The sequence below is a fragment of the Panicum virgatum genome, chromosome 2N, assembly GCF_016808335.1.
Source record: "Panicum virgatum strain AP13 chromosome 2N, P.virgatum_v5, whole genome shotgun sequence".
NCBI classification, from domain to species: Eukaryota; Viridiplantae; Streptophyta; class Magnoliopsida; order Poales; family Poaceae; genus Panicum; species Panicum virgatum.
Window position 1 is genome coordinate 62,688,338 of NC_053146.1, and position 21,469 is coordinate 62,709,806.

At 46.6% G+C, this 21,469-nt stretch overlaps 1 protein-coding gene across 1 annotated transcript; it reads left to right on the forward strand.

The window, feature by feature from the left end:
* The first annotated feature begins 901 nt into the window (after nt 1-901).
* LOC120662881 (defensin J1-2-like) lies at nt 902-1,596 on the forward strand. The gene is made up of 3 exons (XM_039941940.1): nt 902-959; nt 1,078-1,254; nt 1,523-1,596. Exons 1-3 carry the CDS (start codon nt 902-904, stop codon nt 1,594-1,596), a joined length of 309 nt encoding a protein of 102 aa, XP_039797874.1.
* The last annotated feature ends 19,873 nt before the right edge of the window (nt 1,597-21,469 follow it).

Here is a 21,469-nt window from a genome sequence, read left to right on the forward strand (position 1 = left end):
TTGCCCAGGACGTCGAGGAAGGACTGCTTCCAGCGGCCGTAGAAGGTGGAGTTGATGTCGAGGACGAGCGGAACCAGAGAGCGGATATTCTGGACCGCCACGGCTTGCGCATGGAGATTGAGGAGGACAGAGGCCTCCTATTGAAGCAGCGCCTCGTGGAGGTGGAAGTCGCCGGCGTCGGATTCATCATCCTGGCCATCCTCTTCACCAGAAGGTTGGGCCGCGGCCCGCTCCTTGGTGGCTTGGAGACGCGCGAGAGCGGCGTCGATCTCCTCCTGGGCGGCGGCAGCCTCACGATCCGCTTCCTCGGCACGAAGCAGCGCGGCCTCCGCGGAGGTTGGCGATGCGCGCGCGCTCGGCGTCGTCCTCGGCGCCAGGAGGGGCGGCTCCCTCAGGGGGCGGGGTCTTGCCGGATACGTCGACGACGCTGGAGTCCGGCATGGCGCGGGTGCACTGAGAGCAGCGCCTGGGAGGCGCGCAAAAGGCAGCGCCGAAGGGAGGGGCGCGCTGGAAGTGGCGCCGCAGGGGAGGGCGCCCTGGGAGCAGCGCCGGCAGCGGAAAAACCTAAACTCGTGATACCATGAAAGAGATTGGATTTGTGTGGAATATCGGATTGATTATTGAGAGAAACATGGAGGTTACATATATAGGGAGATGAGATCTTGAGGTTAAAGGAAATCCATAATCAAGGTCTCCTAGAACTCTAACCTACCATATCTCTACAATATCATCTAGGGGCCGGCTGGCAAACAAGCCACGCTCAGGCCCAATTACACGGGTTGGCCGGCTAACAAGCCAGGCACATAGCCCTATCCACACATGTACATCAACTGTCTAACATTGTGCTCTTCTCTTCCTCCTCGCCCAACAAATCAAGGTTCAGATCAGTTTCAGTTCAACCATGAATGGGAAGATCGCAACGACAACTGCTGTCCTGTGCTTGCTCCTCATGACCTGTGGTGAGTGAGTTCACCAAATCCATCGAAATCTGCACATGACATATTGTTATCCTTCAAATCTGACTCTCTTGCGATTGATTTGTTGTTGAATGGTTGATGAGTTTGACTGTGCTTGAAGGTGCGGAGGCCATGTTGTGCAGAACGCCAAGCACGATCTTCAAAGGGATTTGCAGGCAGAATAGGAATTGCGCCAACATCTGCGTCTCAGAGGGTAGAAGCGGCGGATACTGTAAAGGACTTCCGATGCGCAAGCGGTGCATGTGCACTTTTGACTGCAGCAGCGGCGGAGGCGACGGTGACGGTGGAGGTGGCGGCGGTGGTGCTACCAGGGTTTGACTGTTTTCAACCCTACTTGCGATTGATTTGTTGTTGAATGGTTGATGGGTTTGACTGTGCTTGAAGGTGCGGAGGCCATGCTGTGCAAAACGCGAAGCAACGATCTTCAAAGGGATTTGCCGGCAGAATATGAATTGCGCCAACATCTGCGTCTCGGAGGGCAGAAGCAGCGGATACTATAAAGGACTTCCAATGCGCAAGCGCTGCATGTGCACTTTTGACTGCAGTAGTGACAAAGGCGGTGGTGGCGGTGGCGGTGGAGGAGGTGGTAGCGGCAGCGGTGGAGCGACGGTGGCACTAAGGCAGCCACCAGCATTGACGGCAAGGGGTCGATGGGCCGGAAGCTATGCATGAGGAGCTGCTAGACTCTGGTCGCCTGGCCTCTGATCTGATTGTGTATGCCTACCACAGGCTGGGCGACTCTCTCATGCTAAATCGTGTTCGGAGTTGATGACAATCTTACTATTACTAATTGGAGGCTTCTTTGAAGCCTCCATGTGAAGCCACGAATTATAGGTGGACACTCTAAAAAAATAGATTATAAAAATAGGTGAGAAGTCCTAAAAATTCCCACAAAAATCAGAAACATCTGGCCATCCATCTAACTACTCTAACCATAATAGTCATTGAATCTGTTATCTTTTTTTAATAAATTACCCACATCTGCCATTATTAAAAAAACATAAAGTAACTCCTTAATTTTCGTGTAAATTACCCACCTATGCCATTAAAACAATAATGCAAAACAGCCCCTAATTTGTATATAAATCATCCAACTATGTTATTATTAAAAGTTAAATTAACCCCTAAATATGAATCTGAATTATATAATTATAATAAGATATTAAAGTATATCAATATAAAATTCTAAATTAATATTTCTATCATTATTGTATTATTATGTATATAAAAATACTATTCATAGTAAGTGTCACTGTGTATTCATGTACGATAAAAAAGATAAGAATACTAAATCATAAATAAATAGTTTAATTTTATATATATATATATATATATATATATATATATATATATATATATATATATATATATATATATATATATATATATATATATATATATCAAACACTCATGGAAATGTGGTGCAAAATGAAATCTATTGCAACTATATAATGATAAATATATATTTTATAGTATGTGTTAGAATATCCAATAGATGGGAGTACGTGAGATAGATAATTATAGTTATTAATTGTATGATTTATTTTTAAAATAATTCTAATTAGCTCGTGCGGGAGCACGAGTTGATAGACTAGTAATGATAAACAAAAATGGTTTTGCTACCTGGCAGTAATTACGCACAAGCACGAATGATTAACATTTAGATGTCCTCTATGACTCTATCCAAAATTAAAGAAGCTACGAACAAGAATTGTAATGATCAAGGGTCATGGCTTCAGTCATTATGAGAATGCTCGCAGTGCATGCTAGTTTACAAATATTTACTCCATTCGTCCCAAAATAAATGCAATTTTAGGACTGAGCACGTAAACCAACGCTATATGTAAAATTACAAAAATACCTCATCTTTTGTGAGGAATGATGAGGTGTCAGTTGTCTTTTGTAAAAATATTCTGAAAATTGCCTTATCTTTTGTGGTAGGTAGGTCAAAATTAGCATTTTTTGTGTGATAAATGTTGAACTCTATAATTGCAATTATTTTAGGACGGATGGAGTAAGGCCTCCACATCTATCTCTGGAACTAGTTTCTTCTTCTTCTTTTTGAAACGATTTCTAGAACTAGTGTATTCAGCCTCTTCCTCGTGCCTCCACGCACAATTCCAATTAGGGATGGCACCCGCAGATGCGGGTGCGGGTTTGGCGAAAATCTGTCTGCAGGCAAACCCACGGGGTTGGGAAAATCCGCCAGCAGGCAGACTCGCGGGTGCATTTCTGCACCCGCACCCGTCGGGTTTCGGACGGGTTTTGGGTGCACGCGGGTATGGTAGCAGATATAATAAAAATACATAAATCTATCAATTTAAACACTCAAATAGCATATTTCTATAAGTAATAAGAGCAAACTAACAATAAATCTATAAGTTCAAAGCAACAAGGACAAACTAATAACAAATCCATAAATTCTTGTGCTTATTTTATAGTTAGTATAGTTAGGCTGGGCCTTACTTAAGCTGGTCGAGCCGGGTTTTTTTTTGATTTCGGATGGATGCGGGTCCACCCGCGGGTGGAATTCAAACTCGCACCCGCACCCGCACCCGCAATATGCGAGTACGCGTGTGAGTTCATCCTCGGATGTAATATCGGACCCGCACTCGTACCAATCGGGTTTAAAATCTATGGATACCCGCGTCCACGGATGAAATTGCCATTCCTGATTCCAATTCATCCCTAGTAAGGATTCCAGCAATCGAATCTATCCGCTCCCTGGCCCACCTTCTCTTTCTCTTTCCGTTCTCATTGAACTCTCATCTGCCTGTCGTGGATCTCATCTGCCTGCTACGACGTGCAGCTCCAGCGCATGAGAAACGAGGAGCCTCATGGAATCGGCGGCGCAGACTGCCAGACTGGGGAGACCGAGCAATCATTTTTTTTTATTTTTATTTCCTTGTTTTTTCATCTGCGACGGAAAAAATTATATGTATAGATTATTATTGTCGACCGAAACATACCGGCGAGCAACGACGGGCAACACGAAGAGCCGGGAGGTTGCTAGGGCGCTAGAGGCACTGCTCCCTCGTCGACGGCCCGCAATTTCCGTCACGCGCCCGGAGGATGTATGAAAACCGGGCGTGCCACCTGACCTATACCCGATCAGGAGGGTGCGGACGTGCTCCGAACAGTTTCCTGCATACAAAGACACGTGTAAACGTAAGTCCGAGCCGTGGTCGGCTCCCCGGGACGACTCTTGCATCGGCTTTGAAGAGCCGATCGAGTCCCGGTGTCAGATGGGATCTGATTGTATCCAGATATGATAAATAGAGCAAATAACTATAAAACTGCTTCAATTAAATCTAATTGATCTAATCCACGATAGTAACAGCTTCACTGCTAGATCGGAACATCCTACACGTGACTAGGCCTAGCGAACATAAAAGATAACTAAACCACAACCCAAAACAGAGGCCTAAGAACTAGCAAGAGCCGATTCCCGGAACAATCCCTATCAAGGCTAAGATAAAGCATCCACTACGCCACCGGATCATCCAATCCGTTTGCAAGGCCTAACCTAGCAGATATTACGCAAACTCTTAAGATAAGAGCAAACCATAACAGATCAGATCTACTAGACATAAGAGAAGCAGGGTGTTGCCTCTGTGTAACTAGTTCTATGCGACAAGAACTAGCATAAGATTGAAACGTGACTGCACAGAGATAACATGATATTCGTAGATGATAAGCAACGAAGCACAATAGATCTATTACAAGCCATGCTACGAACATTAGGATAACTAGTACTACTCGCCATCAAAAACGCTTCAGTACGAGTAATACCAAGGTAAAAGCAAGAACAATGCTGCCCTGATCACGCGAAGCAATCAGGGCAGCATGACGCTTACTTGGGTGGAACCCTAGAATTAGGGGTGGCGGTGCGCCGAGGTTTGTTGTGGTGGAGACACCCGCCGTGTGTAAACGAATGCCGTCATCTTTATTCAATAGCATATGGGTACATATTTATAGTCCGAAGACTTCTTGTCGTGCAAGGCAACCCCTAAACTCTTTCCTAACCGAAGACTAGAGATAAATTACAACTCAATAAGGACTCTAAGATTAGATAATATGATCTGGACTCTTTCCTCCACCGGCCCAGATCTTCATGAAGCTTCCAAATATCAGCCGAAACACGCCGTATAGTTGTTGCAGATTCTGGTCGTCCTATTGTTTCGGCAATTCTCGTCGACTCCAAGGTAATCTGGACGTGATTCCAGTTGTATTGGAAAGCTTATCTCCTTAGCTTTCCATGCATATCTAGAACGCCTAAAACGGAGTCCATATGTGGCCTGGGCGTCCATTCTCGTACGGCCTCTCCCTGCAGTCCGAACCAGCCTCGCGAATAAACTGGGCTTCAACATGGATTAGGCCTGTAACTCCATCTCGGCTTGAGCCCTGAGTGCACAGTTATCATCATATTTGGCCAAACTTATGATATAAGCCTGGCTAAGTGGACTCCTTTACCGTGTGTTTCTTCTGACATTTGGCCTACCAATCCTGGTCAAATTCTGGCGATAACACATGCCCCCCAAGTTTGGCCAAATATGACAGAATCTTCTAAGCGCCAGCTGCAAACCAAATAAAAATATCATCTCCTCAAATTGTCTTCTCATGCCACTGATGGTCTTGCCCCCCGACCCGATAGATCGGCTATTAGCCAACTGACTTTGTGACCGATTGCTTGAACCGGCCTCACGCCTTCCTCGACCAATCTCAATGTTGTTGCAGACTGGTCCTAGTTTTCATATTCCATGGATGGCGCTGACTTACGGGATCATCCTCAAGCTTCATCAGATCAGCATCAACATACTTGGCCTCTTCTTGATGATCGTTAATCGCCAGGAGTTGGTGAAGACATAGATATTCAATAGGTAGTCGATTCTCCATCGAATAAATAATAATGTGGGCTACATGGATTACCTGCAAAACAATCACTTGCCGGACCGGCTCTACAAAGATCATTGTGAATCGGCTAAAAGCCGATGGATCATATTTAGTTAGGCAAAAGTCATGCAAGCCGACCCAACATCAAAAAATCTCTTCCCCCACAAAAATATGCTATGTCATGCAAAGGGTGAGTGTGAGCTTCCAGGTATTTCTTAAAGCATTTACAAGTGCTAGCATGTATATACAGTGAGGGTATAGCATAAAGACACCGCATAGAAAAGCTCAAAAGAATATATCTATATTAGAACATGAGCAGGCAATTTTTAAGATTTTTCAAAATAAAAAGCATCACCACTTAGCCCAACCAACTAGTACATTAAAGCATGACAAGCAAAAACCAGCAAGTACCTACACCAGTGAGCTTTTTCCAATACAAGGATCTTTTAACAAGCTTGATTATTCATGCCCTCAGGTCTTGCAGGTTAAAACATATTGCATTTGAAACTCAAACAAGCCTTTTGTTCCGTGCCAGGGGTTATTTGCTTATCAGGCCACTTCTTACCAACCAATGCTAAGCCTAGGTCCGTTGAACCATCAGAAGCTTAAAGCAAGGTTTTGGTCATTCACAGCCTAGTCCAAGTTCATGCTAAAGTGCAATAGCAAGCAGTCCCGAACTAGATCAGTGAGACAAAACAAACCCACCTGGATCTTTTCATTATAGCACAGCATGGACATCATTCATATTTTAATGTAATTTAGCACAAGATTACCATATAAGCATTGAGACTCTAGCTGCATAAATGATTCCAAGAAAAGGATATAGCTACCAGGCATGTACAAGATAGTAAAAGCAAAGTCAGCCTACACATACTAGTAGCCAAGTAAAGCGGTGACCATATTTCAGATTTTCAAAAGAACAAAAGTCATGCTCGGTATCAGATATTCAACATATTCAAATGAGCGTAACCACACATGGTCACCAGCATCCACACCTCAAAATATATACACGAAACACAAGTAGAAGCTACTAAACATACAAGGAAGCTAGTGCAAGTGATAAATGCATATACTGTATGATGATGCAATGGTGAGTTTGAATATTACCAATCAAATTGGCCGTTGACGAGCCGATGGTTAAAATCCCGCCTGGTCTGTACTTGCCATAATGCATTCTCATCACAATTATCGGCTGTTGTGACGAATGCCCTGACCCCGTAGGAGCCGAATTCGCCGATGTCGATGGTGTCGCAGGAATGGGAATAGCCGATGACGATGACGATGCAGAAGTACTATTGGCCGGATAGATCGGCTAATGTATCAGACACTCCCACGCCCACATGGGAGCAGAAGTAGCCGATGTCCATGGCCGGAACTGCGAAGGAGCAGAAGTAGCCGATGGCGAAGAAGCTGTAGGAGCACCGGCGGTAGTTCTTCATCCGGATGAAAATTTTTGTATGGGTCTCCATATTTCATCACCAAATCATGCCAGAATGTGTTTATTCTGTGAGGCCAGTGGATAAGACCAGCCTCAATCCGTTTTTTGTCTCTTCGATCCAATCACAGTCTTCCAGCGTGATCCCTGAGATCGGCTCTTGCCCTTCCGCGTCCCGGGCGTTCATGTCTGCGAGCGAAACCTCGCTGGAGTCATCTGCACGGACCACCTCCACTTCATTGCCATCCCATTGGACCAAACACTGGTGCATCGTGGAAGGAACACAACAATTGGCATGAATCCAATCCCTCCCAAGCAGCACTGTGTATGTACTCTTACTGTTGACGATGAAGAACGAGATTGGGACGGTCTTGCGGCCAACTATCAACTCCACATTGAGGATACCCTGTGCCTCTGACGGCTGGCCGTTGAAATCATTGAGCATCACGTTGGTCTTGATAAGATCAGCAGCAGAACGACCCAATCGGCGCAGTACTGAGTACGGCATCAGATTGACCGCGGCACCAGTGTCGACCAACATCCTGTTCACAGGCTTGCCGTCGATGAAGCCCTTGAGATATAACCCCTTCAGGTGCTTGTAGCTCTTCTCCTTGGGCTTCTCGAAAATGATTGGCCGTGGGCCGAGATCCAGCTGCGCGATGGCCAATTCCTCCGGTTGGGGTGCTCGAAACTCCGACGGGAGCATGAACACCATGTTCACATCAGCCGATGGCTTCTCATCGGCTTTTGTCTGCTTGGGGCGCCACTCTTTTCTCGGAGGGCGTCTCTCCTCCCTTCGCGGTCGCCTGACTTGCTCCGCGAGATTCGGACGCGCTTTCCTCAGCACGTCGAGGTACTTTGCTTCTGCCTCTTCCAGATTGCGCAAGCGCTGTACTCTGCGCTTCTGCGACCGATTAAGCCCATCAGGACACCACCGTGGACGATGGTACATGTCTTATTCTTCTTCTTGCTCGGAATCACCCCTGGTCGGCCTCCTCACACGGTCATCATGACGTGTTCCGGGCCCTAAGCGCCGGAACACTGATGTTTCGTCCTGCTGGTGTCCTCGAGGCCTGCACTCCAAGCAATCATCTATAGTAGGCAATCGGCTCATGCCGGAATTCCAACAGTACCTGAAGAACGGGCAATGCCAGTGGTCGCGTACAGCATGGCGTCTCCCCAGTGTCCTTCCTGAGCGGTGCTCGTACTCGTCCTCTTCCGATTCATATCGGCGGCGCAACTTGTACTGGTACTTTTCCAGAAGCCGATTAGAAGCTGGAAGCTGATTGCAGATGTGACGCACCTGCTCTTCGGTCACATGCTGCTGTTCCAGTTCGCGTCTATCCTGCGGCCGTTTGCCAGAAGCGGCCTCTCTCCTCTGCTTGTCATGGCGGCGCACGGGTCTCACCATGTTGATCTGGAATGCCAAATCCTGGCCCTTGGATCCGAAATCTGACAGCTCCACCATGTTAGCTTGTGGGAAGGGCTTTGTGTCAACCTTCATCGTGTGTTGAGCCAGGATTAACCGGCCTTGCTCGATAGCCTATTGTATCTGACGACGTAACTCCTTGCATTCACCCGTGGAATGAGTGAACGAGTGGTGCCATTTGCAGTACAGTCTCCCCTACAACTCTTGTGGCGTTGGTAGCTTGTGATTTTCTGGGAGCTTCAGCTGTTTTTCTTTGAGGAGCAAATCGAATATCTGCTCTGCCTTGGTTACGTCGAAGTCGAAGCCCTTCACAAGCCCCTGCTGTTTGATCCATTTGCACGGGACAGGGTTTGCCCCCCGAGTCCACTATGCCACGGCCACTTCTTGCTCCTCGCCAGAGTCGTCAGATTCTTCCGCCTGGGCCATGTTTACATGGCGCTTGAACTTGTCCTGGTACAGCTCAGGATGGTAATGTTCGTATGCTGTAAGCTTCTGCACCAGGTGCGCTAGAGATGTAAACTCCAACTGAAAAGCCGCATCCTTGATTGGCTTAGCGAGTCCCAGGACAGCCAGGTCGACTGCCTCCTTCTCTGTGATGCGCGACGAGTAGCATCGGTTCTTGACCTCCCTGAAGCGCTGTATGTATTCTGACACAGTCTCTCCTCGCTTCTGCCTAACTTGGGCGAGGTCGGCAATTCCAGCTTCAGCAGCCTCCGAGTGGTACTGGGTATGGAATTGATCTTCAAGCTGCCTCCAAGTCCGAATTGAATCCGGAGCAAGTGATGCATACCATCCAAAAACTGGGCCTGTAAGGGATTGGCCGAAGAACCGGACCCTCAACGGATCCGACACTGAGATCATCCCAAGCTGCGTTAAGTATCGGCTCACATGCTCGATGGAACTGGCTCCCTCTGACCCGTTGAACTTGGTGAACTCAGGAAGCCGATACTTGGGTGGCAGTGGGATCAAGTCATAGTCGCTTGGATACGGCTTGGAATAGCCGATCGCTTTCCTCTTGGGCAGGATGACGAACTGGTCCCTCAGTATTGCACTGACATGCTCCACACTAAGAACTCCTGGGGCCGATGGCTCAGCACTCGGCCCAGTAGCGTACTTTGCCAGCCACGCTTGTTTTTCTGCGTCTGCTCCAGAAGCTCCTGGGTTCACCATCTGCACCGAGCATTCTGGACTGACGCTGTCAGGAATGTAGGCGCACGTGTAGCCGTGCGGAATCTCCTTGGGTGGCTCGGTGAGGAACTGGCCTTCTCCAGGATCACCGCCAATCTTGTGGACGACGTAGATCGGCAAGCTCTGTGGTCTGGGAGCTGCAAATGAGAATGGCAGTTGCGGCCTAGAATGCAGTGCAGCTTCCTCTGTGTGACTCCCCAGGATTGGCCTCGATGGAGAGTACTGATTCTTGATTATCTCCTGGATGATGTGGTGCGCCATGCGCTCAAGCTCGTTCATCAGGCTCTGAGAATGCCGATGAAGCGAATGGGCCACCATGTAGTTCATCTCCTAACGCAGTGCCCTGGTGTGCTCCTCTGATGGTATAGACAGATCTACATTGTCGAGAGCGCCTTCAGGCGAGAACCCCTTCCACCTGATGCCATGGTTGCGGGTCCTCTCAAAAGAGCCGATGAGATCGGCTTCCAGCAGAGCTTTGACCTCATCATACTTCTTCTTGTGTTCAGGAGGAAGCTCTTCATACGTGACGGGCTTGGGAGCGGGTTCTTGATCTTGAGCTCTAGTCATCATTGCGGTGGACGTTGTTGCCGAGAAGAGTCCCACCAGGCGTGCCAGAATGTGTTGTCGACCGAAACCCACCGGCAAGCAACGACGGGCAACACGAAGAGCCGGGAGGTTGCTAGGGCGCTAGAGGCACTGCTCCCTCGTCGACGGCCCGCAATTTCCGTCACGCGCCCGGAGGATGTATGAAAACCGGGCGTGCCACCTGACCTATACCCGATCAGGAGGGTGCGGACGTGCTCCGAACAGTTTCCTGCATACAAAGATCTACTAGACATAAGAGAAGCAGGGTGTTGCCTCTGTGTAACTAGTTCTATGCGACAAGAACTAGCATAAGATTGAAACGTGACTGCACAGAGACAACATGATATTCGTAGATGATAAGCAACGAAGCACAATAGATCTACTAAAAGCCATGCTACGAACATCAGGATAACTAGTACTACTCGCCATCAAAAACGCTTTAGTACGAGTAATACCAAGGTAAAATCAAGAACAATGCTGCCCTGATCACGCGAAGCGATCAGGGCAGCATGGCGCTTACTTGGGTGGAACCCTAGAATTAGGGGTGGCAGTGCGCCGAGGTTTGTTGTGGTGGAGACACCCGCCGTGTGTAAACGAATGCCGTCATCTTTATTCAATAGCATATGGGTACATATTTATAGTCCGAAGACTTCTTGCCGTGCAAGGCAACCCCTAAACTCTTTCTTAACCGAAGACTAGAGATAAATTACAACTCAATAAGGACTCTAAGATTAGATAATATGATCTGGACTCTTTCCTCCACCGGCCTAGATCTTCATGAAGCTTCCAAATATCAGCCGAAACACGCCGTATAGTTGTGGCAGATTCTGGTCGTCCTATTGTTTCGGTAATTCTCGTCGACTCCAAGCGAATCTGGACGTGATTCCAGTTGTATTGGAAAGCTTATCTCCTTAGCTTTCCATGCATATCTAGAACGCCTAAAACGGAGTCCATATGTGGCCTGGGCGTCCATTCTCGTACGGCCTCTCCCTGCAGTCCGAACCAGCCTCGCGAATAAACTGGGCTTCAATATGGATTAGGCCTGTAACTCCATCTCGGCTTGAGCCCTGAGTGCACAGTTATCATCATATTTGGCCAAACTTATGATATAAGCCTGGCTAAGTGGACTCTTTTACCGTGGGCTTCTTCTGACATTTGGCCTACCAATCCTGGTCAAATTCTGGCGATAACAATTATATATTTATGCGTAACTAATCCTTTCGTTTATAACTCTTTACTTCTTTCGCATGAGTTGTGTATATAACTTTTGTATAGGAAAATTTTTTATACATATGTTTTCTTTTTATTGATAAGTTTTGCATATTTTGCATAAATTATATACATATTACTTTTCGAAAAAAATCTACTTAACCCTGAAAGGCCCTTGTTTAATTTTGGTAATTGAGTGACAAGTTAGGTGGACTAATAAGTATTTATGTTGAGATACACAGGTGATTAGTCCACACAAAAACACTAGTATAAGCAACATATGTCATAGAGGAGAAATGACTAAGTGTTGATGCTATGCTCATATAGTGTGATGGAGAAACTCATTGCATATGAGACATGACATGGGGTCATGTGACCAAAGTGGAGAAGATGAAGACAAGACTTGGCTTGATGGACCGGTTGCAATGGTGAAGGGCAAGTCAAGGCTTTGAAGTGAGTGACCGCGAGGCGGTGAATCTTGAGCAAGACTTGGCACCGATGGACCGAGGCTACAGTGAAGAGCGAGCAAGGTCAAGATCGATGGACCAAAGAGGTCATGTGATGATATGGAGTGGATCATATCATTCAAGGAAGATCAAGCCAAGTGTTGATTCATTATGATGATCAAAAGGCTTGATGGAGTTTGGTGCTTGTGTGGCATCAATATTTGAGAAGATGAAATAGAATGCGCAAGGCAAAGGTATGACTTGTAGGGCATTTCATTTCACCGGTCAAAGGTTGTGTAGAGAAGTGCATGACCGGATTTAGGATAGATAGCCGTACTATCAAGAGGGGCAAACTTGTTTGCATATCGGTCATCTAGTGCCACTTGAGCGATCTAACATTGCGATGTTGCTAGGATCGAGTGGCATGGTGAGATCAAGTAAAAATCCTTTGAAAATGATTATAAAAATGCTATCACACATGCACATGATGTTGTTCACTTGGTGTTGTTGGCACATTTGCAAAGGAGAAGGTGTTGGAGTTGATGTTGATCAACTTGGGAAGCAAGAAAGGCTTTTCGGTGTTCTCCGAAAACTAGGTTGGCTCTTGGAGCGGAATACTGCTTTGATCTATTATGTTTTGGATCAAATATTTAGTTGGGTTGTGTAGCCCTCTAAATAAACTTTTCATAGAGTCCAAGATCACCTAATTTGGACATCGGAACTAAGAGTTATGGCCGTTTTACCGAGATTCGTTTCTGTTGGAAATGTACCTGCGGACGGTCCGCTCCTGGGGGCCGGACGGTCCGCCGTTGTCTTATTTGAGCTCAAACAAGACTGATTTTGGCTCTGGATGGTGGTCCAAAATGAACTGCGGACCGTCCGGTCCTTGGGGGCGGACGGTTTGCCTTTAAAACCTAAAACAGACACAGAAACTTGGTCTTTCTGTATGGGGTGTCCAAATGAACTGCGGACCATCCGCCATTTGTGAGGCGGACTGTCCGCCTAGACTGTAACGGTCGACTTCGAGATGCATTTATTGAGAATATAGCCGTTGGATTTGAAATGGCGGACCGTCCGGGCCCTGTGGAGCGGACAGTCCGCGAAAACTCTGTTTTCACAGGATTTGAGTGTAACGGCTAGTTTGGGGCTTCCCTCTATAAATAGAGGTGGTGGCCGGCCATTTGAGAGTTTGAGCACATTGGAGACTTGGTGTGCTTGTGTGAGAGTGCTTGAGAGCCCTCTAACTCACTTGTGCTTGCAAAGATTGTGATCCGATTGTGAGATAGCGATTCTAGTGCGTTGTATTGAGAGATTGCAAGAGTTTAACACTAGATGATCGTGTTGCAAGCCGGTAGTGCTTGTTACTCTTGGAGGTTGCCACCTCCTAGATGGCTTGGTGGTGTGTCTCCGTCGTGAAGCCCGCAAGAAGATTGTGCGGTGCTCCGGAGAAGTGATTGTGAGGGGTATTGTGCTCACCCCGCGGGAGCCGCGAAGAGCAACTCTAGTTGAGCGAGACACAAAGAGCAACAAGTGATCCGGCCTGATCATGTGCTAGAGCTCGGTGTGAGCACTCCACATGGGAGAGTGTGACTTTAGAGTCACCACTAGCAAGAGGATTGGCGGCAACCTTGGACCTTGTCTCAACGGGGATTAGCTTGGTGGCAACCAAGTGAACCTCGGGATAAAAATTACCGTGTCAACTTTGTCTACTCTTCTTGGTGGTTTGTATTCTCAAAATCACAAGCCTTGTATTTGCATTTATATATATCTTGTGCTTGTGTAGTCGCTCTAGTGTTTAGTTAGCTTGTGTAGCTTGCTAATCATCTTCTTGCTTGTGTAGCATAGAAGTAAAGATCTTAGTGTAGCTAATTATCTTATGTAGTTTAATTAGTTGTCTTGCTTAGTTTGTGTAGCTAAATAATTTTGAGCTCTCTAGTTTGGCTTTTGTAGCCTGTCTTTTGAGAACTACTTGTTGTGCTTAGATTTTGTGAACTTTGCATACTAGTATGTGTAGGAGCTCCCCGGTTGTTTGAGTACTAGTTGCATAGACGTGTATGACCTTGCAAACTAGAATTGTGTAGGAGAGCTCTACCTAGCCCGCACCTTAGTTGCTCAATTAGGATCCTTTTGTAAGATGCAAGTTTTAGATAGAAGGGTGTAGTCTTTGCTAGACCGATTAGTTTTATTCCGCACTTGTTTCGGTTAGCTGGCAACATTTAAAGTTTTAGAAAGAACTATTCACCCCCCTCTAGTCCGCCACCTTGACCCTACAAACCCCCGCCGCCAACTATTGATGGTGGACTACTTCACCCCCAAACTATAAAACCGGATATTATACACTCTGAATTGGTTTTGTATTTTTCTTTTTTTATTTATTTCCCTTGAACCTTTAAAAATTATAGTAAATCATAAAAAATTATAAAATAGAAAAGCTAATTTTGTTAGACTCCACATAAATAGATCTACACAGTAAATATATAATATGGTATTCTTTAGTACAAAGTTTTTGCCACAGATTTAGTTCTATGTTTTTTTTATAATTAATTGAAACGGTTCATAGCTGTAGCTTCTATGGTCCAATTGTGGTAAAAATTTTATGGTTAGCTAAATATTGTATGTTTGAACCTGTAGTATAAAATTCATACTCATTCGATCACATATAACTTAGTTATAGATAAACCATAGACTTAACAAGCATAAACCTAAATAAATCTATAACTAAGTTATACGTGATCCAATGAGTATGAAAATTTTACTACAGTTCAAACATACAATATTTTTCCAACCATAAAAATTTCACCACAATTGGACCATAGAAGCTGCAGCTATAAACTGTTTCAATTAATTATAGAAAAGCATAGATCTAAATCTACGACAAAAACTTTATAATAAAAAATATTATATTATATATTCACTGTGTAGATCTACTTATGTGGAGTCCAACAAAATTAGATTTTCTATTTTATGACTTTTGTGCGATTTACTATGATTTTTTGAAGATTTAGGGGAAATAAAAAGAAAAATACAAAACTGTGCTACTGTAGCAAAAGCATGTTCAAAACCACTTGAGGGGGTTATTTGACCGGTTTTGAAAAGTTAAGGGTGTAGAATATCCGGTTTTATAGTTTGGGAGATGAAGTAGTCCACCATCCATAGTTGAGGGGTTAATTAGACTTTATATAAAAAATTACATATATAACTTTATTATTTTTATTGTTTTTTTTTTAAATCATATGGTACAACTCAGACACTCACAACACATGCACACTCACTCCTATGAACACACGTATGCAAACCCTACCTTTATTTGCATCTTAGAAGTCTGAGCCAGCAAATCCTCGAGATTGATGAAGTCACCGCTAAATCCTCAAAATTGACGAAGTCATGAGTCGAACCCAGGACTTTAGATGCTACTTGCCCTAACAACTAGGCTACAGGCTCTTCCGCTATTTATTGCTTCTTCTTGTTTAGTAGTTACCAGTAGTATACCTAGAGGTTTGGCGGGAGACTGGCTGGCACAAGGATCATTGGTGGGACCTCGCAGACCTTGTGAGCCTTTGCGTGTTTAGTTGCCTCCTCGAAAATTTTTACACCCATCACATCAAAAGTAACTTTATTATTTAAAGTATTAAATAAATTTATTTACAAAATTTTTTACATAGATAAGTTGTAAATTGCGAGATGAATCTAACGAGCATACATAATTTATGATCTGTAATATTGATGCTACAGTAACCATCCATTTATTATGGATTAATTAGGCTCATTAGTTTCATCTCGCGATTTACAATCCATCCGTGTGAAAAATTTTAAATAAATTTTATTTAATACTCTACTTTTAAATAGCAAGATTTTTTTTAAAAAAATTGAGGAACTAAACGCAGCTGAAAGGAAATATTTTCCAAAAATTAAAGTGTATGCAGTCGGGCGATCGATTGTTGGTTTGTCTCCTGGCGAGCGCGCACGCATTAGCAAGATCCCGCCCCCCTCGTCGAGTCAATCATCGCATGGCGCTGCCAGCTGCCAAAGCTGCCTCGCCGGCCTCCGGCGAGCTCTCCCGAGCCTTTGCATGCAAAGGCGTCAAGCCGGAGTTCATTCGGTTTGGCCGGAAAATCTCGACGGGTTCTTTAATTCTTTATTGTATGTCTGATTGGATGCATCGCGTTCTTCTCATGGAACTACCATGCATCTCAGCCCTGGCCGAGAGCAAGAAGGAGCCACGCCGCCGCCCAACCTGAACTTCGGCGTCCGGCGCCTGCCCCACCATCGCCGCGCTCTGTATCGCGCCGCACCTCATCACGTCACGGACACGGCTGGCAATGGCTCAGCTCACTGCCTCCCCTCCCCTCCTCCCAAGCAACCTGACACCAGCAGCCAGCCACACCGTCCACGGCCCGCCGGCCGCCCGGCGCCAGTCGAACGTCACTGCGCCGCCAATTTCTCCCACGGCCGCCGCGCCACGTCTGGTGTGGATGCCGCCGCGTTCCGGCATGTGGCGCGATACTCGGAGCACACACACCGTTCAACAGTACGCCATGGCGGCCGGGCTGCCACCGCCCGAGCAGCACGCCGCGCGCACAACGGGAGACAGGATGCCTTGCTTGCTGCCGATGCAGGCGACGGCGGGTGGCACGCCGGTGCTCTTAGCGTTAACCCCAGAGCAGTGCCCTTCCTGACCTCTCTAGCAGGCTCCCGGCTGGATGGCGGGTGGCTTTGTCGCCGGACAAGACCTGGGGATGGACGGTATTCCAATTACGTCCACCCCTGTGCAGCCGAGAGCCGTCGAATCCACATCCGACGAACAGAATATACTCGACTCGGACTGCAGGGAAGGAAACGGGTCTCCTCTTCCCCCCGCCCTCTCATCGAGGCCATGATCCCGCGGCGCTGCCCCAGCCGAACTCCGGCGAGCCCCCAAGCCTTGCTTGCACAAGTGTCAAGGCGGAGTTCTTTGGACCTGGCTGGAAAAATTTCAGTGGATTTGTATGGCAAATCGGATGCATTTTATTCTACCTGATGATGGCAAAACCTACAACCAGCAGCAGACAGACACCGTCGTCCATGGCTCGCCCGACACCCATCCAACGTCACCGCACCGGCAATTTCTCCCTCTGCCGCCGCGCCGCGTCGACCGCGTTCCCGCGTGCGAAGCGCTACTCGGAGCACACATACCTTGCGACCGGCCGGCCAGACACCTACAGGAGCGCCTGGCGCACCATGGAGCGGCACGGCGCAAGCGCAATGGGGCAGACAGAGGCCGCGGCGCCGCGTCCAGAGTGCGATTCGCTCATCGGAGTATATAGACCTTGAGACGGAACGCCATGGCGGCCGGGCACCTGCTGGTGCACTGCCGAGGGGCAACGTGAGCGTGCGCATTGCAATGCCGAGGGGGCAACGTGAGCGTGCGCATTGCAAGGGTGTTGGAGGCTGCAGTGCTTTGTACTCACGACGACGACGACGACGGGTGCCTTGACGGAGTTCCTAGCATTTATTCTAGGTCGTTCTCCCCTTGCTGGTCTCGCTTGCCAGCTCTCGACTCGCCGGCGGGTGGACTCGCTGCCGCATACAGTGGCCAGGGGTGGACAGTATTTCAGTTACCGTCGACCTCTGGACAGCTGAGGGCCGTTGAATCCGCAACCGAAGGCCAGGATACACCCGACATGGACTCTAGCTGAGCGAACAGAGCGCGCCATCCCCCGGTCGCTCATCGAGTCGTCAGTTGTGATCCCACGGCGCTGCTTCGCTGGCATCCGGCGAGCTCCATAGCCGGTGTTGGTTCGATCTCTGTTGTTTGCTCCACTAAATATATATGTTTCCCGTTTAGCATTCACTAATTCATAAATAGATGACATGTTTAACGGCAGAGAAGCGCCTGGGCTCCCTCGCGTCGCCTCGCGGAGGAGACGGCCGAGGGTCGGGCAATACTACTCCGTGTGTGTCTTCTGTTCAAATCTTCATTCTACTTATACTCTCTCCGTATCGGATTTACTAGTCGTTCTGGCGTTGGATGCATCTTGCGCAAAGGATGTCGTTTTAGCATTGGACCCTATGTTTTGGACGAGGATACCCCTCCGCTCGACTCCCGTGCACATTAATATCGTCGGTTCGGGTCCAGGGACGGCGGCATGCAGCCAGCCTTGCGCACGCCATGTAGTAGCTTTGCTGTGATGATTCCTCGGCCCCTGTTATTAATAAATATGAAAGGACATGTTACTAAAGATCTGAAATTATAATGCTTTCACCTACTCTCTCCGTATCGGATTTACTAGTCGTTCTGGCGTTGGATGCATCTTGCGCAAATGATGTCGTTTTAGCATTGGATCCTATGTTTTGGACGAGGATACCCCTCCGCTCGACTCATGTGCACATCAATATTGTCGGTTCGGGTCCAGGGACGGCGGCATGCAGCCAGCCTTGCGCACGCCATGCAGTAGGTTTGCTGAAAGGGTAAAAAAGAGGGCCCGCCAGGAGTCGATCAGGCGCCCTCCAGCCTCGGGATCAGTTTCCGTGACCAATCGTGTGTGTGTTTATGCCTAGGTTGCACCAGTCACCATATTTAATATGGGCAAACATGGTAAAATTACCCCTAATTAATTACTCCCTGGTATGCTAACTCATGTCCTAGACAACTTCTTTTTCTGATATGGAGGGAGTACATACACAGTGTCAGTGTCAGGACACGTGCTGAACTGAATCAAGAACCATCAATGTTTTATCATACCTGTTCGCCTTGAGCACTTAGAGTTGCAAAATCAATTAGCCCTTTGCCCTATAGCTGCTAGCCTGCTAGGATGGGCAGAGGTAAATCACTCTCTAAAACCTCTTCTGTGTTCCCTAGAAGAGCTTTGGATGGGGTCCTATCTATCCGCAACAAAAGAAGGTAGCGTGTCGAGGACATAATTCTACAAAGGATATTGTGATCTGGATTATGACCCTTCTCATCCTAGGGCTTCAAGTTGGACATATATGGATACGCTATGCACATCATTTAATTTTTCTACTGTTTGATACCAAGATACTATACAATATAATAATGCTCTGAAATAAATCTATACAATAATGCACGCAGATATATGCAGGTAGGCGAGTATCCAGCTCCAACCCTTCGTCGGATGCATGGTGGTAATGGCCGTAGTACTCAAAAACAGTATAAATAGACACTTGTGCACTTCTCTTCCTCTTCAACCAACAAACCAAGGCTCAGATCAGTTTCAGTTTAACCATGAATGGGAAGATCGCAGCGACGACCGCTGCCCTGTGCTTGCTCCTCATGACCTGTGGTGAGTGAGTTCACCCAATCCATCAAAATCTGCACATTTCATATTGTTATCCTTCAAATCTGACTCTCTTGCGATTGATTTGTTGTTGAATGGTTGATGAGTTTGATTGTGCTTGAAGGTGCGGAGGCCATGCTGTGCAAAACGCGAAGCACGACCTTCAAAGGGATTTGCAGGCAGAATATGAATTGCGCCAACATCTGTGTCTCAGAGGGCAGAAGCGGCGGATACTGTAAAGGATTTCCGATGTTCAAGCACTGCATGTGCACTTTTGACTGCAGCAGTGACGGAGGCGGTGGTGACGGAGGCGGTGGTGGCAGTGGCAGTGGCGGTGGAGGTGGCGGTGGCAGCAGCGGCGGTGGAGCGCCGGTGCCACCAAGGCCGCCGCCAGCATTGACGGCGAGGGCTCGAAGGGCCGGAAGCCCTGCATGAGCTGCTAGACTCCGGTCGCCAGGCCTCTGATCTGATTGTGTATGCGTACCACAGGCAGGGCGATTCACTCATGCTAACTCGTGTTCGGTGTTGATTTCAATAATGATAAAAGAAAATGGTTTTGCTACCTGGCAGTCAAATGATCCGTTGTTTCGCTTATGTCAAACCTGTCGATTGAGATGATAGTTTCCGAAATTCCCTACGCCGTTCTACTTCCTGAATTTGATTCGCCCGGTTTCCGATCAGGCCAGCAGAGGAGCGGATAGACGGCGGCTGCTGGAAGGAATAGGTAGACACGCTGCGTCCCAGCATGTCACTACGTGTAGTGTAACAGAGACTCTCTTGAATTAGTTGGAGGACATGCCATCACAGCAGTTAATCTCAATGGTCACTGTATGCAGGGTACGCGCAGCTGTCAGTAAAGATGATCCCATTCGTATATCTCTGCTAATTAAATTGACAAACAACAAAATGCCCAAAACAATTTATACATTTTCCTCTACCTTGCGAGCATGTGGGTTTAGGATATGCAGATCAAAGATGCAAGGTGGCGATTAGCGCTCCATCTACAAGCACATGCACATTAGACCTGTCGATTTTTGGAAACAAGTCAAATTACGCACAAGCACAATTGATTAACATTTAGATGTCCTCTATGACTATCCAAGATTGAACAAGCCAGGAACAAGAATTGTTTTGCGCAGCTCAAAGGCGATGGCTTCTGTCATGCCCGCAATGCATGCTATAGTTTACAAGTATTTAAGCAGACACATCTAGCCCTAGAACTAGTTTTTTTTTCTTGAAATGATCTCTATAACTATTATACAATATCTGCTGGTTCTTAGAAGAAGGATACAATATCTGTTCGTTACAAGTTACAACAGAATGTGAGATATAAAGTGAATATAGGCATATCTTTATGTCCCTAACATATCTCTACATGGTCTACATGGAGATATACATCATATATGTCGGTCCTAAAATATTGTTTTCTATTTAACGTTGACAAAAGTAGACAATTCAGAATCATATATTGGTATATATTAGATTTTTTATAATGACATACGTAGGTAATTTAGCCACTTAGGGATTACCTTAGGGTTTTTTTAGTAACGGTAGATGTGGATAATTTAGGCTGTTAAATTTTGGAAAGACAGGGTTTGCTTTTACAATCGAACTGCTGCAACTGTCCTTACCTGATATGCCGCCTCCCATCCTCCCAAGCAACCTGACACCGAGTAAATTCCCTGAATGCCATCAAAATTTAAACTAATTCCTTCAATGCCATCAAAATTTAGGCCATCCCTTCATTGCCACTGAAATTTTACTCCAATCCCCTCAGTGCCATTCCGTGAGTCAAGTGTTAGATTGACTGTTAAATTAGGTGAAAAAGACGTTATTGCCCCTGTATGACATGGATGAAATATTTGTAGTGCCATACATGGTATGCCATTGTACTCAAACAAAAAGCATGAGAACCAAAAATAACTGCTTCAAATGACATTAAGTCATTAACAATGCAAACTAAATCTCCCATATGATAGCAACGCACATGTTGCTAACTTCAAAAGCTGTACAAAATGGGAAAAAAGGTTAGA